At 38.1% G+C, this 17,769-nt stretch overlaps 1 protein-coding gene across 2 annotated transcripts in view; it reads left to right on the top strand.

Moving 5' to 3' along the window:
- Positions 1 to 17,769, top strand: part of LOC145663180 (neuromedin-U receptor 2-like) — a 348,458-nt gene that overhangs the window by 306,525 nt on the left and 24,164 nt on the right. For both annotated transcript variants that reach the window (XM_081729513.1, XM_081729512.1), the window contains exon 2: positions 13,048 to 13,268. In XM_081729513.1, coding sequence (XP_081585639.1) covers positions 13,048 to 13,268 — 221 coding nt within the window. The remainder of the gene's footprint in view (positions 1 to 13,047; positions 13,269 to 17,769) is intronic.

Raw genomic sequence — 17,769 nt, 5'->3', positions numbered from 1 at the left:
TGTATATTATTGTTTGCTTTCCTTCTTTACCCCACAAATTTCTCTTGCCCCACTTGACTTTATATATGGAGTTCCTTTTCAGTACGTTTGCTCTTGTAATCTGCAACTATTTTCTGTAACAAAACCGGAAACACACTATGGGTTTAGTATTCAAAACCTTGACATAGTTTCTTTTAAAATTTACAAATAACAATTTCCGAAGTCCTACAATTGAGTTTTGCATTAGACACAAGAAATATACTATATTTACTTGTCTATATATAATGCTGCCCACGAGATAAGCAATTTCTTGTCTTGCTTGAAAACGTGATGATAAGTATATTTTCAAATTCACAAGAAGAAAAATATGACAATTATCGTCTCGTACACGAGACCGGAATCGAGATGATATCAGATTTGATTGATTGGTGTTTAATAGCGACCAGATGTGATCAGATTTGATTAACTAAAGTTTAATGTGGACAAAATAAGGTGAGATTTGATTGATTGAGGCTTAATGGGGACCAGTTGAAATCAGTTTGGTAATTTAAGGTTTAATGAGGACAAAATGAGATTACATTAGTTGATTGAGGTTTAATGGGGACCAAATGAGATTAGATTTGATTAATTAAGGTTTTATGCGGACCAAATTAGATCAGATTTGATTGATTGAGGTTTAATGTGGACCAAATAAAGTCAGATTTGATTGATTGAGATTTAATGGGGACCAGATGAAATCGGTTTGGTAATTTAAGCTTTAATGAGGACCAAATGAGACTAGATTAATTGATTGAGTTTTAATGGGGACCAAATGAGATTAGATTTGATTAATTAAGGTTTTATGCGGACCAAATTAGATCAGATTTGATTGATTGAGGTTTAATGTGGACCAAATAAGGTCAGATTTGATTGATTGAGATTTAATGGGGACCAGATGAAATCAGTTTGGTAATTTAAGGTTTAATGAGAACAAAATGAGATTACATTAATTGATTGAGGTTTAATGGGGACCAAATGCGATTAGATTTGATTAATTAAGGTTTAATGTGGACCAAATTAGATAAGATTTGATTGGTTGAGGTTTAATGGGGACCAAATGAGATTAGATTTGATTAATTAAGGTTTAATGTGGACCAAATAAGGTCAGATTTAATTGATTGAGATTTAATGGGGACCAGATGATATTAGAGGTTTCTCATATCTAATAGGCAACACTAGGTGACCCAAGTTTTAGATCTGAAACACTACTTTAATGTTACATTGTTCATAGTACAGTATGAAAACTATAAATTAATAAAATGGTGTTAGCATTTATCAATAATTGAAGATAGGCAAGTCATTACACAATATACTTCAATAGTAAATAGGATTTGAATGTGATGTTATATCCTTTGTGGGGCTCTCGAAAACGCAGAATAATTCCGATAACCTCTAACGAGACGAGAAAAACGTCCCGAAAATCGGAACGAAACAAGATTTCTTCATGAATTGAGATGATACGATGATTCTGCAAAATTTATGAGACAGTCTCGTGTTGGCAGCAGCAATACTCGTATATTAAAAGTCTGGATTTTTAGACTTCCAAACTATGCAATGCCTTAAAACCGCTAAAGAGACACCAAAACACGTATTTCTCACATGGATTCAGTACCCGGAAAATAGTTCTATCCTACTACCCCTAAACTATGCTATGCGTAAATAAAAACGGTAAGAGATACTGAGAAGTGTGTTTCTCATGTGGATTCAGTACCCAGAGAATAGTTCCATCTTATCTGTCCAAAGTGAAAATGAGCAATCTCTCATTTCTTCTTTCAGCAGTGATCACCATTGAGCAAGAATCGTTATGGATAGCGTCTTGTATGTGCTCCCCGTATCTTTTCCCAGTAGGGAGCCAACTTCCTTACCAACCCATTATATAATCTTAATTAGATAGATGTTTCAGTTTAAAGACGTAGTAACTATACATCATCCACTTAGAACTCATTTTAACTTTCATAAAGCCTGACTTTAGATACATATTTAATATATACAGATGGTTGTCAAAATAATAGAAACACATGAAAATAGTGCAACTTACCAGATTCATATAGCTTTGGATCACCTTCCGCCCTTAGTACAGCCCTGATGAGACCTGAAATGGAATCATAGAGTTACGTTTTTTTTTTTTTTAAAGTGGAATGCTGTATTACACTATTCCGTCTGTAATCCATTACTGACTACCATCCGAGAGGATGAAGATGGGAATCTGTGTTGGATTCGTGTCTCCAAAATGGACTACAGATTCAGATGTAGAGATTGGGGGAATCAGGCAAATTATTCATCTTCTGTTCCGATTTTCCTCAAACCACATCGCACAACTCTAACTCTGTGAATGGGCGCATTATCATCTTCCGGAAACAATACCTGGATCATAGGATGCATATGGCCCTTAAAATAAGGACATAATCTCGGACAGTGATGCAACCCATAAATCTGACTACAAGACTCACTGTAAACCTGGATATTGCAGCCCACAGTATCAAATATCCCCTGCATGTATCACAGTTGTACATCATTGCCAATCAACTCAACTGCCAATGTTGGTAATACGTTGTAATTGACTGCCTTGTCAAGCATTTGCCAAGCAACTCAATTGCCAACGCTGGCCCTATGTTGTCATTGGTCCCTTTGCCGAGCATTTGCAAACCAACTCAATTACCAACGTTGGTCCTACGTTGTCATTGGTCGCTTTACCGAGTATTTGCCAACCAACTCAACTGCCATCGTTGGTCCTATGTTGCCATTGGTCGCTTTGCCAATCATTTGTCAACCAATCCAACTATTAACGTTGGCCATACGTTGTCATTGGCCGCTTTGTCGAGCTGCCAACCAACTCAACTGCCAATGTTGGCCCTATGTTGCCATTGGTAGCTTTACCTAACATATATCAACTAACTCAAATGCCAACGTTGATCCTACTTTGTCATTGGTCGCTTTACCGAGCATTTGCCAACCAACTCAACTGCCAAAAGTGGCCCTACGTTTTCACTGGTCGCTTTGCCGAGCATTTGCTAACCAGCTCAACTGCAACGTTGGCCCTACGTTGTCATTGGCCGCTTTGTTGTGCATTTACGAACCAATTCAGTTGACAAAGGAACCCATACGGAAAAAAAATACTGAAAAAAGTTATAATCAGAAGTGCAAGGCCAAAACTGTTAGGTAAATTAAGTCAAATTGTTGGTTGATAAACATTCACCTTAAATTACCTTTGGCCACTGTATTTTTCAACTTCGTTATTGTTATTACTAATTCCAAACCATGCCGATCACAACGTAAGGTTTACCAATTGTGTTGTTAGTGCAAGAGCAATATGTCATTTGCACGTTATCTTTAGCGCAGTGCTGTTATACCTTTCTCTGTTATGTTACAGGTTAATGCTTAAAACGGACAAACTATACGAGGTGGTAACCGTGTTTGTCTATCATGTTTATTTAGTCCACAGGTAATGCAACTGATCATATGATGCAACTCAGCGTGTGCTGCATAATTTCACCAGCAGATGTCCAATGAACATTTTTCAACTGTCTATTTGTGAGATTCATTGCAAACGCCTTATTGAAAAAAGAAAGTAGACATTTGCAGCAATGCTGGTTGGCTGAGGAGAGTTTACCTGGCAACTAGAAAATGATGAATGAGTTAAACTTCTTGAATACAGTCCAAGAAAGACAACCAAGGTTTCTTTTTCTTTCCATTTTTAAAAAAAATCTTTTTAACTGATTCTCTCACTCTAAACTAAAGGGGATCTGCAAAACGACGAAGAAATAATGGCTGGAAATTCTTCAATTTCCAATTTGCAAAGAACATCTCTTTCGTAAAAGCCAAGAGTAATCTAGATTGATCAAGCCGGTTGTTAAGTAATTCCTATCGTAATTGGCATTAGAGTCCATGTTTCAAGTTCAAAAAAAAGTTTGTAAACACTTCCCTCATTTGTTACAACACTGTTACCTTTCCAACTTGGTGTTGAGTACGTCTTTATTCATTGTATTTATAGGGTCTGTTTGCATCTCAGACCTGGTATCTCCAATACTTGTCATAAGCTAAGGATAAGTCATTTGTTTCTTCGTCTTTTTTCATAATCTTCCATTTGGTTATGAAGAACATTTTAAACTTCAAAACTATGCTGTTTATAAGTACAAATAAGTTTCAGTTTAGTGTCCCTTCCAGCAGCTAGGCTATATGAGACGTGATCCTACAGCTTAACATGGGATCCGAACCACATGAGCTCCCGCCGAGAATCGAACCTGGGTCTCCCAGGCCAAATGCGAGTACGCTAATTACTTAACCACGATTGTGCTCTACAAAAACTCTTATAGAGTGAATCCATGCATTCGTCTGTCCCTCAGTAAGTTCCTGTATCAGAGGGAAGACGGTAATACATTACTACAGGGTGTCCAAAAAAAATGCAACCCAAACTTTCATCGAGTAGGGATGCGCTCGAGTCGAGACGTGTCTCGAATCTCGACTCGACTCGACTCGAATTCGAGTCGAGATTCGAGTCGAGACACACTTTGTAAAATTCGAGACGAGTCGAGACAAACGTATTTCTCGACTCGAATTTTCGAGTCGAGACACGAGTCGAGTCGAGACGGCTCTTAAAAATCTCGACTCGACTCGAATGTCTCGAAAATCTTTCTATAATTTTTAATATTATTTTGAAGAAAGTATTCACTCAGAAACAGCCTTGAAACCAATTCCAGCTTTTATTCCTTTAGAAAGGTACAGAACGCATAAAATTAATAGTTAATCTTTAAAGATCAAGATTTAATTTTCAGCTGGTTGTACTGTAAATATAATGATAATAATAATAATAATTGATTATCTAGTTTGTATAAAACTATTATCCGTAGTCTAAATCTAGTTTGTATAAAACTATTGCGATAGAGTGAACTTCATAAATTCTCTGAATGAGCAGTTGGTAGTCTATAGTAATTTAGCATAGTTATAATTATTGTGTTTTCGTTCCCATGAACGCAATAGGGTTACGTAACTTCTGGATTATTCGCTTGCCCAACTATTCTGAGGCTTTAATATGTTGCAGCATATCACGAGCTACGGATAATATATAATGGAACATTTGTTGTACATCACATATTATGATACGAGACTATTTTACATAGTATATCTTATCTAATATAAATAAAATAAAGAGTTTGTTTGTGTGTTTGTCTGTCTGTCTGTGCGACCTGGGGACCAGACGAGTGGACCGAGAGTTCCCAAAATTTGGTCACGGGTACCTTAGTCCAGGCCCCAGATCAAGACGAAGCGTTTTTTTTAAATTTCGAACCAGGGGGGTCTCGAGGGGGACGTTTACTGGGACCGACCTGGGGACCAGACAAGTTGACCGAGAGTTACCAAATTTTGGTCACGGATACCTTGGTCCAGGTCCCAGTCTAAGGCGAAGCGTTTTGGTCAAAATTGGAACCAGGGGGTCTCAGGGGGGCGTTTAGCGAGACATGTAGTAAAAGTAATCCAAATTGATCGACATTAGTGTCAAATCCATAGTTTTCAGGGTCGCTGAGATCAATGGTGACACTTCCATCAGCGATGACTTGCAAATTCAGCTACTACTGTATGCGGGCCGGGTGTCAGCGGGTGAGGAAAACCGAGACATGTATATATAGCCCATATTGATTGATACTAGTGTCAAATCCTTAGTTTTCGCGGTCACTGAAATGAATGGTGATACTTCCACAGGTGTTGACTTCCAAATACAGCCCCCATGCGAAGAATGGGTATATTAAGCTAGTATTACAATAAATGGACTGCTTGGATGCCAAGAACTAGTACAGATAAGTACCATCCACTTCTATGAATATGTATTTTTTAAAAGGATTTTTGTAAACACTAAGTTATAAAACAATGAACTACATACAGTAGTTATGGTTTTGGTTCCCAACATAAAAGAAATATGGATTGTTCATGAGATATTGAACTTCAACTTTCACTCCTGGAAAATTTCAATTTTGGAGTTAGGCCACTTGGCATCAAAGCAGTTCACTGTAAGATAAATACATTCCGCACATTAGTAACATAGTTGTTCAGGGGCCTTCGATTTCCATCCTCTCAAATGAAAGCTGAATGATTGCTTGATACATGCTGACTATATAGGAGAAATAGTGTATTAAGTTTTCGAGCTTTGGTGCGTATCCGTATTTACACTCTGATATAACTTTAAGTTCACACTCAAATCGAGCTAATTGTTTAATGCATTTCGAAAGCTTTTGTTTTTATGCAGCTCATTAAGGAAAATCTATTTCATAATCGTAACATTTATGTACTAAGAAACTATGAACGTAAAGTGGACTCGACCTAGCCCCGTGGCCGCTGTGACTCAGTGGCACAGCTCTCACCCTTGGTGTGTGAGGACTCTGATTCTGTGTGTGTGTGTGAACTCCGCGGCTAGTGTATGCGTACAGAGTCCGAAGCGGTATGTATTGTTTATACTACTTACAACATTACCCCCCACATAAAATATAAATTCACCCTTTCTCCCTTCTCTTTTTCGAATACAATGAACCGACTCTTTTGCTGAAGAACGATGCTAAAAGAAAATTGAAACATCTGTGTCTAAACTTTCTTTGAAGCGCAGTCTTTTGTATTTGTAAGGTTTTGCGAGTGTTTTCGAGATAGCCAAATTTTTTACCATGGACTCCTGCTGCGAACTGACCGTGAGTAAACACCCGATCTCGCTGTGCTCAATTTCTCTCGCACACGTGAAATGGGTTTGTTGTTTCCAAAACAAATAGGAAGTTACCTTGTGCTTTTGCATTTCTGCACGCACACAGGTACCATTGTTGTTTTAATGATCAGAAGAAATATCAAAACCATCCGATATATATGATACAAAACAGCTAACAGAGGGAGGCAAAGATAAAAGTAGGCCTATACCAAGTTTTCCGCGTGGTACCATTATGGAGAATAAATATTTGATAAAGTCACGTAGATGCGCTTAAACCTATTCCATCTGTCCTTATAACTTTTCTGGTCTCATCAATTTCTCAGGAGAATACGTACAACATATGTCCAAATTCCATATATACTCTTTCTAAACTAATGAGTAAACTCATTAAGAACACCAACTGATATCAATAAACAGGAAAGAAAACAATACTTTATACTTCTACCATTTGGTACACATCTCTATGAAGCACAGCTTGTTTCTTTTTGAAATAGCTCCTTCGTGTCACAGCTGTGGTTAGTTTTGTTTTGTGTTAGGATGAAAGAGAGAAATGCAACATTTGCTTCGAGGTGAAGTTATATATATTATTAAGATGAGCGGTGATAAGCGAGGTTTAACAAAGAGTGCCTTTCGGATGCACAATTTAACGGGTAGTTGCAGTCCGTGTTGAGAATCGAACCAAAGCTATGTAAGACATGTTAATATTGAGCTCTTTTGTGGTAAAAGTGAACTTCAGAAACACACAAAAGACTTGAAACATCAAGCTAATGTAAAGCAATTGAAAAATAGCCTACCTATCGCTGCATCTTTTCTGTGGCTAGAAACATGCAGTGTATAGCAACAAGAATCGTGTTAAGGACTTTTTTTTCGAACATAACATTCCCTTCCACACCATAAAAGACAATATAATGTTTGTTAAAAGAAAGTGCACATAATATTTTTAAATTTTGTTTGTGATCCTATCATGCATAATTATAAATAATGCCTTTCATACTACGAGAATGAGTTCAACTATACGTCATGGCCCCTCTAAAGCGGGGCCGCGGTGGCTCAGTGGTAGATCGTTCACCTCTGGTGCTTGGGGACCCTGGTTCGATCCCAGCTCGTACCAAGTGAACTTTGTGGTGGACAAACACCGTGTGCGTGGGTTTCCTCGGGGTTCTTCCGTTCCTCCCACTTTCTTCATTCCACGATTTCACTAATTTCTCATCATCACCCCTCTCCTTTAGCCTAACCGGCATAACCGCGGGACGTAAAACTCAAAGATTTCACTTCATTTTTTCCCTCGAAAGCGATATCTTTCAAAATTATTTATTGTTAGATATTGTAAATTTACGGTATCTATTTTAGTGGACGGGAAATTTTGCATCTAATCGGATAATTTCATGGCTTCTAACAGGAATTCGCAGTTACGAAATTTGCATCACTGTCTTTTGAAAGGATGCCTAGAAAAAATACTACTAGAAAATAACTGAAAACACAAAATTGATTTGATAGCCAAATTCACGTCATCTTGGTGCGTCATCATTTTTCTTTAAATATTTGTATTTAGTATTAGATTAGAGTTTAGTGTCCCTTTCAGCATCAAGGCTATATGAGACGTGAACTTACAAATTAACGTGGGTTCAGAACCACAGGAGTTCCCATCGGAAATCGAACCTAGGTCTCCCGCACCAAAGACGCGTACGCTAATCATATGGACAAGGGTGTTCGATATTTAGTAATGTGTACATAAAGTTGTGAAATTGCGCTTGTATAATGGAATGCAATTCCTTCTACTGACATAAACCTTCACAATACTTAGCTGGACAAAGTATCTTTAAAAAGAAAATGTCACTCTTTATGTTTCAGTTCCTGGTTCGACTGAAGGATGGAACAAATTGCAATGAGCGTTTTTGGATCCTACTTTGTGTAGTTGATTCATCATAAACTTGGTATTTGATACGGATATGAACTATTACACTTATTTGGTGTTTATTTCTAAATAATAAGTCCTAATACAATTTCATAAAGTTGTAATTCTTCTTTAGTTTGTATCAATTTACACAATGACAAATCCAAAAGGTGTGTTGTATCGGTGCAGTACCAGTTTTTCACGTTTTTCAAAATGTTCCAAAACCCAAAGAATAATCTTTAATTTCTGATACTTTAGTCGTCACAAATTACAATTTTATAATGTAGTCAATGTTTATAATTACTGGGCAGTTGGGCGTTTAAACTAATGACATCATAATAAAGTCAAAACCCTAATTTTGAGTTGAATTGATTCTGATTTTAACGTCCCGTTCAGCAGCGAGGCTATGTGAGACGTGGACCTACTGATTAACGTGGAATCCGAACCTCATGAACTCCCACCGGGAATCAAGCCCAGGTTTCCCACGCCAAAGGCAAGTATGCTAACCGTTAGCCACGAATGAGCTCCACCACAATTTTAGTGGGCGATAAGAAATATCTCGCCAGTGCTTTTACAATAAATAAAATTTTATAAGTATTAAAGAATAGTGGTAAGAGATTTTATAATAGCTCTTTTATTTATGAGATATGAGTATTTTGGAAAAAAAAACAACTAAAGAATAGGTTGGCGGAACCACAAAAGACTCGTAAAATAAACTTTCTTATAAATACATACGCACCTTACTCACCTTTTATAATTGCTATGCTTACGTTCTCCATAAAAACAGAAATTCTCATTTAGTGATACTTTACACAAGATCATGAAGTGGGTTCAAATTTAATTAAAGGCAAAATACAATACAATAATCCACAAATATTGCCTCAAGTGAGTTTAAAGATTTCTAAACACTAGTGCGAAACCGGGCTCTGCCGTTGCGATCGATTTACAGGTCTTGAGACGAAAGTAAGAAGGGTCTTACGCACACAGTAAGTAAAAACAATTAATATGCCGGTAACTTTCCCCCAAATGGGTGTATCTTAAAACTAATCTCACCATTATTTTTCTAATTAAATTCTAGCCCGAAATTATGTATCATATTACCATATTCCCATTTTGAAAACTTGACCTTAATTCAAAATGGCGGATTTCAAGATGGCTGCCATCAAGGTCATATCTACCATACGACTTCCCCCCAGGACTTATATGTATCCACATGGTTTTTCTTCACTTTTCTTCATTAACGCTCCGTTTACAAAGGGTAGTAAGGGACTTCTGTGGTAATCTCGAATAACCACATCACAACTCTTAAAAGTTATTTAAAAAAAATAGAAAACATGCACCATGGCAAAAATTTGTCATCACAAGTAATGATGCATACATGCCTTCTATCAGCAAAAAAAGTTTCATTGAAATTGGAGCCGGACATTTGAGTGATGTCCTTTGTGGGATGTGATTGAACGTGACGTCAGAACACATCGCCCCCCTTCCCGGAATTTACGGGAATTAGGTGACTGAGTGAGCACATGTGGTGCCAGCTCTCTCCAGCGACCTATCAAGGATCATTGCGTGTATGCCAAGACGTGTTGCCGTTTTTATCCATGCCAAAAGTCGACATACTGACAATTAGGTAGGTAGTCATGATGGTCTGGCTGATGTGTGCGTATATTTTAACTCGTACATTTTGTCTCGACTCGAATTTCGAGACGTCTCGACTCGAATTCGAGTCGAGTCGAGACAGAGACTGTCGAGTCGAGACACGAGTCGAGACAGAAACATATTTTCGAGTCGAGACACGAGTCGAGACAACATTTTCTCGAGACGAGTCGAGACAGGCTTAAATCTCGACTCGACTCGACTCGAATGCATCCCTATTCATCGAGTATATATATTTTTTTAAAAGTAATAATGATAGACACATGATTTTTGTGACAAAATTTAGTATAGTCTATGGAGATATTTTGAGAATAAAACCAGTTGAACAAATCATTGGCTTAAATGACGAAAGGTGTAATTCAAAAAATTTGCGAATTCTTGATAATGAATTCCGAGGAACGGGAAAAAGAATTAATCGCGGTAATTCTTAATGTAAATGTTTAGTATGCATCAATATTTATTGGATGAGACAAAAACTGCATGTTGGTTTGCAGTATTGACAGTTGTAAAGGCTATTTCTGTACGTATTCCAAATTAATTAATTAATTAATTAATTAATTAATTAATTAATTAACGCATTCTGGCAACAATGTTCTGTCAAAAAATTGTCCGGCCATTTGCAAACTTTTAAAATTACAGTTCAGATATTTAAACAATTACTAAAATTCAACGTTACAATTTGGCTAACTTTTGTCACAAAAATCATGTCTCTGTCATTCTTACTTTAAAAATTATACTCGATCAAAATTTGGGTTGCATTTCTTTTGGGACAATCTGTAGAAACGGTTTTCTGATATCAATTCAGTGTCCTTCACTGAGTGTAAGTGTATATAAAGTATAAATAGTGTAAGTATAAAAATTTCTATATACTGCTGACTCTAGTTCTCAGTATTGTTGCTCTTGCTAGAGGCTCATTGGTACAGTCTGTCTCAAAAGTAATTTTAACTAATTATTAAATGCTTCGTGATTTTTAAGTTTTAAAATTTCGCAACTCAGCGGTTGAGTTTGAATCCCCAACCAAATAACTCTATTATGGACAAAATTGTGTCCTTGGGTTTCTCTCGGCGTACTCCCGTGTCCTTTCACACTCTCATTCCACCGATTCTTCCATCATCATTCACTTACCTAAATCATCCGTCTTAATCGTGGGACGTTAAACTAAAGACTTTTATTCCCTTTAGGCTTATGGGAATCAACAATAACTGCAAACAAAAGAAAAAAATGAAATGAAATTTTGAGTTTTACGTCCCACGGTTATGCCGGTTAGGCTAAAGGAGACGGTGAAAATGAGTAATGAATGAAATGGTGGAATGAAGAAAGTGGGAGGAAACGGGAGAACCCCGAGAAAACCCACGCACACGGTGTTTGTCCACCACAAAGTTCACTTGGCGGGAGCAGGGTTTGAACCCGAGACCCCTAGCACCAGAGGTGAACGCTTTACCACTGAGCCACCGCGGCCCCTGCAAACAAAAGAATTACTTATAAAGAATTAATGAAATAAAAGTAGAATGAAAAGAGAAAAACGCCGTGAAAATTCACGAACACAAACTTAAACATTAAAAAAAAACCTCTCATAGGTTCAAACTGAGATCCCTGCATTAAAGGAGAAGTCTACCGAGTGAAGTAGCTCAAGTGGTAGAGCGTTGGCTTCGCATTCGGGAGGTCGAGGGTTCGAATCCCGCTGCCGACCATCCTGACTGAGGTTTTCCAGGGTTTCCCTCAGTCCTACCAGGCAAAATTATGGACAAAATTGTGTCCTTGGGTTTCTCTCGGCGTACTCCCGTGTCCTTTCACACTCTCATTCCACCGATTCTTCCATCATCATTCACTTACCTAAATCATCGTGGGACGTTAAACGGGAGGTCGAGGGTTCGTATCCCGCTGCCGACCATCCTGACTGAGGTTTTCCAGGGTTTCCCTCAGTCCTACCAGGCAAAATTATGGACAAAATTGTGTCCTTGGGTTTCTCTCGGCGTACTCCCGTGTCCTTTCACACTCTCATTCCACCGATTCTTCCATCATCATTCACTTACCTAAATCATCCGTCTTAATCGTGGGACGTTAAACTGAAAGACTTTTATTCCCTTTAGGCTTATGGGAATCAACAATAACTGCAAACAAAAGAATTACTTATAAAGAATTAATGAAATAAAAGTAGAATGAAAAGAGAAAAACGCCGTGAAAATTCACGAACACAAACATTAAAAAAACCTTTCATAGGTTCAAACTGAGATCCCTGCATTAAAGGAGAAGTCTACCGAGTGAAGTAGCTCAAGTGGTAGAGCGTTGGCTTCGCATTCGGGAGGTCGAGAGTTCGAATCCCGCTGCCGACCATCCTGACTGAGGTTTTCCAGGGTTTCCCTCAGTCCTACCAGGCAAAAGCCGGGATGGTACCTACTAAACAGGCCCTGGCCGATACCTTCCCAAATCCTTTCCATTGTTATTGTTGTTGTTGGATATCCAGTGTAAAATGACCTCTGAGCTGTATCTGGTGATTGTTAAATAAATAAATAAATAAGTCTCTATCACTGAGGCACCACGACTCATAGAAAACACAGCCGTTTGGCCATACTCGTACAGGCATATATACAGTGTCACTCCGAACATTGCCCTAATTTGGAATGTAATACTAGAAATAAACAAGATGAAATTTCTTGTTGTCAGTTTTGTTGTGATGCAGCGCTCAAATTTTGAAATATTCTTTCTTATACTTAATTTACATTATAATGACATTGTTTGTATTGAAACTCATAAAGCTATTCAGCTTCACTAATTGTTTTCCTTGTTTTTCTTTTTGTTTCAGTTGCTGTGGTGGTAGCATTCTTCATTTGTTGGGCCCCATTCCACGCTCAGCGTCTGTTGGCAGTGTACGGCCAAACGCAAGGAAATGAGAAGCATACGCCATTTATGGTGACCCTGTACCACACGCTTACTTATGTCTCCGGGATTTTCTACTACCTGTCTACCACCATCAACCCCATTCTCTATCACATTATGTCCAACAAGTTCAGAGAGGCTTTCAAGGTAAGGGTACCAAGCTAACAGGTCTAGTTGGAAATACAACCTATTGTATTATTTAGACTACTAGTGCTAAGTTTTCGTGCTATAGTAGTTGATTCGTATCTTACAGGTTAAAAGGTACTTACCAAAATTTCCGAGAATTTTCGAAAAAATCACAAAACTTATCACCAATCCTAGTTTCCATCAATCACTTTGTGCTTTATGCAACAATTTCAGCAATTTTTCCATTGTAGTTGTAGCATACTCCTAGGACTGTTATGATTCCGCTTGGATCTTGTATGTAGTGTTAAAATACCGCTTTTCAACTGGAATTTAATCTTATGGAAAATACAGAAATCGTAAGAGTCTAGATAGAAGGAGTAGAATGCATGAGGACAGTAGTTATGTTGTTTTAGAGGCAAGAAGTCCATCACAACGAGGAAAAATGGTCGCTGGAATTCGTTTCGTGTTTAGTTCATCCTCTAGAACAGGCCGGTAGCCAGCCCAAAAATGTAGGGGGGTCCGGCCTAAGTTAGGGGGGGGACCGATTTAACTATATTATAGTTCATCCCCATATTATAGTTGATTTGCAAGTCTACCGCGAAACTTTTAGGGGGGTCCGCTTCCCCCAGACCCCCTGGGTACGGGGCTGCCCTAGAATGCGTTGACATGTCCCATTTCGCAGTCTATTCTATTACGTTCATCATGGTTTCTATCATTCTCATCATTTCTTGAGCTGTACATGATAACGGTCCACTCAATGTTTATCATCCTCCATAGACACACCAATGATCTTTGAAATCCTTAAGTCTTCATCCCGGCGAAATTAAAATACCGCTAATTTTACAGTAATTATGTGATATCTTCAAATAGATAAAAGATAATTGAAATGTGGAACAAGAGCGCCCTAGACAATATTATTTTGCGTGAGGTACCGTTATCACAAGTCACCTAGCGGCTTTCCGTTTTCAGCCGTTTAGAAACGCGAAAATAAATGCCGATTTTCAAAATGGCTCTAAATCGAAAGCAGATAAGTGAATCGTGATAACGGTTTCTGATGTAAAATAATATTGTCTAGGGCGCTCTTGTTCCACATTTCGATTATCTTTTATCTATTTGAAGATATCACATAATTAATGTAAAATTAGCGGTGTTTTAATTTCGCCGGGATGAAGACTCTTAATCCACTCAAATAAAAGGTGTCCCATAAAGAATGCAACGCGACTAACATGAGGACGCCCCGAGGGTTTAATGTCCATAACCGAACCGATGTTTTTCAAATTTACCAATCTGTTTCATCACAGTCGAATTATTCTTTTCGTTACGTTTACTAAAGTCTCCACTAAGTTCATGAACAGTCTATGCACAACATTCACTATGTTTGTAATAAGTTTTCACTATGACAAAACGCTGTTCAATCGTGAAGCGGGCTCCATTCCTACCCGTACAGGAAACGATGACGATCAGGCGTTATTTAGTGCTCTGTGAGTACTAACCACAAAGAAAACCGTTGAAAATCGTGTAACATTCAGTGCTGTCAATTTACTAGAACAAAAATGACGGGCATTTCAAAAGTTTTATATATATATATGGGATTTGGCTGTATATTTGCTCACTGAAAGCTTCCTTCAGCGTTTGACGGGTATCAGCCTAAGAGAAACAGCGCCGTAACTTAGATTTCTTTCTGGGGGGGGGGGAAGCATTAATACGCGTATTTGGGGCCGCTAGAAAAAGTTGTTTTTCTAATTCTTGGACCCCCTCTTTCCATCTTTCTCTTACTCTTGATGAACCCCTGGAGCCTTTGGGCCCAACCCCACGGCAAGGTCTGCAGGGCCATTAGTTACGCCGCTGGGCACGTTCCATGCATGACAAATTAATTAAGGGGACAATAATGACAAATCTCAAAGCCATTCGTGTAAATATTAGGGACCCTAATAGTAGACATTTTTACTGAAAGGGACTCATTTTTTTTATTTATTTGCCTTTTGTGTGCTGTCTTATGTAATGTAGTGAAGCTGTTTAATGCTTCATTTATAATTTCATGTTCGTATCGTATATAGACTAAGAAAATTTTGTCTTGAACTGGGTCCCCCTAAAACGACGGAGAGCTTCCCTGGGAAGGCCCCCTTTCTGCCCCCCCCCCCCACAAGTTACGGCCCTGAAGAGAAAACTTAATTGGGTCTTTCAATCGCTGACGTGCATATCAGGACTTCAAAATGCAAAGACACAGTAGAATACGGTGTAATGAAAGTAGCGCATGTACTGAGAACTATTCCACTTAGCACATTGTCAGTTGAAATACTCACAAAAAAGGCAATTTTCAGCAGGAAACCGTGCTTTGGCCGGGATAGGCCTAATAAAATTCTCGGAAATTTTGGGTATAATCTCGTATGATCTGCTACAGTAGGCGTGATTTATAATATCCGTTTGGACTTGTCATAATAAACGTTTTCAAGAATACTTTACAATCAACCAACCAGCAGCTTTACTCCGCTTTGGCTACTCCTTTTATGTTACTCAAAATGTAGCTGTAAATGGTCGAATTTAAAGGAAATATGAAATTTGTAATTTTAGTGATGAGAACAACTTGCCAGGCAAAAATCTCTCGACGCAATTCTGTATAGAGTTTTGTGCTCAAAACTAGGGATGGGCACATTTTCCGGAAAACGGAAAACGGAAAATTGAAAACGGAAGACGGAAAATTTTCCGGAAAAACGTAAATGGAAAATTTTCCGGAAAAACGGAAGACGGATAATTTTCCGGAAAAACGGAAGACGGATAATTTTCCGGAAAAACGGAAGACGGATAATTTTCCGGAAAAACGGAAGACGGATAATTTTCCGGAAAAACGGAAGACGGATAATTTTCCGGAAAAACGGAAGACGGATAATTTTCCGGAAAAACGGAAACGGAAAATTTTCCGGAAAAACGGAAACGGAAAATTTTCCGGAAAAACGGAAGACGGATAATTTTCCGGAAAAACGGAAGACGGATAATTTTCCGGAAAAACGGAAGACGGAAAATTGAAAACGGAAGACGGATAATTTTCCGAAAAAACGGAAGACGGATAATTTTCCGGAAAAACGGAAACGGAAAATTTTCCGGAAAAACGGAAGACGGATAATTTTCCGGAAAAACGGAAGACGGATAATTTTCCGGAAAACGGAAAATTGAAAACGGAAGACGGAAAATTTTCCGGAAAAACGGAAGACGGATAATTTTCCGGAAAAACGGAAGACGGATAATTTTCCGAAAAAACGGAAGACGGATAATTTTCCGGAAAAACGGAAGACGGATAATTTTCCGGAAAAACGGAAAACGGATAATTTTCCGAAAAAAACGGAATACGGATAATTTTCCGGAAAAGCGGAAGACGGATAATTTTTCAGAAAATCGGAAGACAGAAAATTTTCCGGAAAAATGGAAGACGAAATATTTTCCGGAAAAACGAAAGACGGAAAATGTTATTTCCGGAAACCGGAAAATTCTTTTTCCGGAAATGGCCATCCCTACTCAAAACTAAAGTTGCATTTTTATTTTCAAATTTTTGGATTTGAAGAAAACGGTATTGTTTCAGATTTTTTTCCATAATGTTTGTAAATTCAGTTTGAAGTTCACCATAGTTCAAGCCCTTCTTTATCTTATCTTTGACTGAATTGAAAGCTTATGTGTAAGTAAGCTATAAGTTCGATGGGTCAGACAGTGCCATTTGCTTTAAGGTTTTTAAAACTCTGTATCTCGTAAAAGATTTTGAGATTGAACATTGAAAATTTATGTAGGCCATGACCTGCTGCATATTAGTGAAGGTAGCCAATTTTTATAGCATTATCTTCATGGTTCTGGGTTTGATTTCAGTTTAGCGTCCCTTTTAGAAGCAAGACTATGAGACATGAATCTAAAGCTTAACCCCTTTCTGTATGACTTTTTTTTAGCGAAAAAAAGTAATCAGTATTGGAAATCGTCATATGGGAACTTGAAAAATGAATTTGAGATTTTTCACTTAATTCCGACGAGAAATAAGTAAGTGCCATATGTGACACACTTACAACTCACAAAGAACATGCCAGATGACACCAAAATCTCTTATTCATACACGTCAATATCTCACACAGCGGACAAAACAATCATTTCAGGTCTTTGCTAAATCAGAAAAAAGCTAAAGTGAAAAAAAGGTATGTGTCATATATGACACGGCATGCGGTAAGGGGTTAACGTGGGGTTCGAATAACACAGTCTCCCGCCGGGAATATAACCCGAGTATCCCGCCCCAAGAGCGCGTACGCTATCCGCAAAACCACGAGAGAGCTCCATGTGATCATGAAAAGCGAGATTATGGATATCCGAAAAAGAGCTGAGTTGCTTCGTCTGAATAGGCATACGGCTTACTACAGCTCTCAGTAAAGGAGAATTTGGTTTGACGCACTGCTGTGTGCCTAGATAACGTTTTGTTATGTATATTGTGCTAACAATTTTGAAATGAAATCAAATGAAAACTTCAACCAGGCACGTAGCCAGGATTTCGGAA

The sequence above is a fragment of the Thermobia domestica genome, chromosome 10 (assembly GCF_964235325.1).
Source record: "Thermobia domestica chromosome 10, izTheDome1.hap1.1, whole genome shotgun sequence".
NCBI lineage: Eukaryota > Metazoa > Arthropoda > Insecta > Zygentoma > Lepismatidae > Thermobia > Thermobia domestica.
The sequence above is the reverse complement of the archived record's forward strand: the minus strand, read 5'-3'. Positions and strand labels throughout refer to the sequence as shown.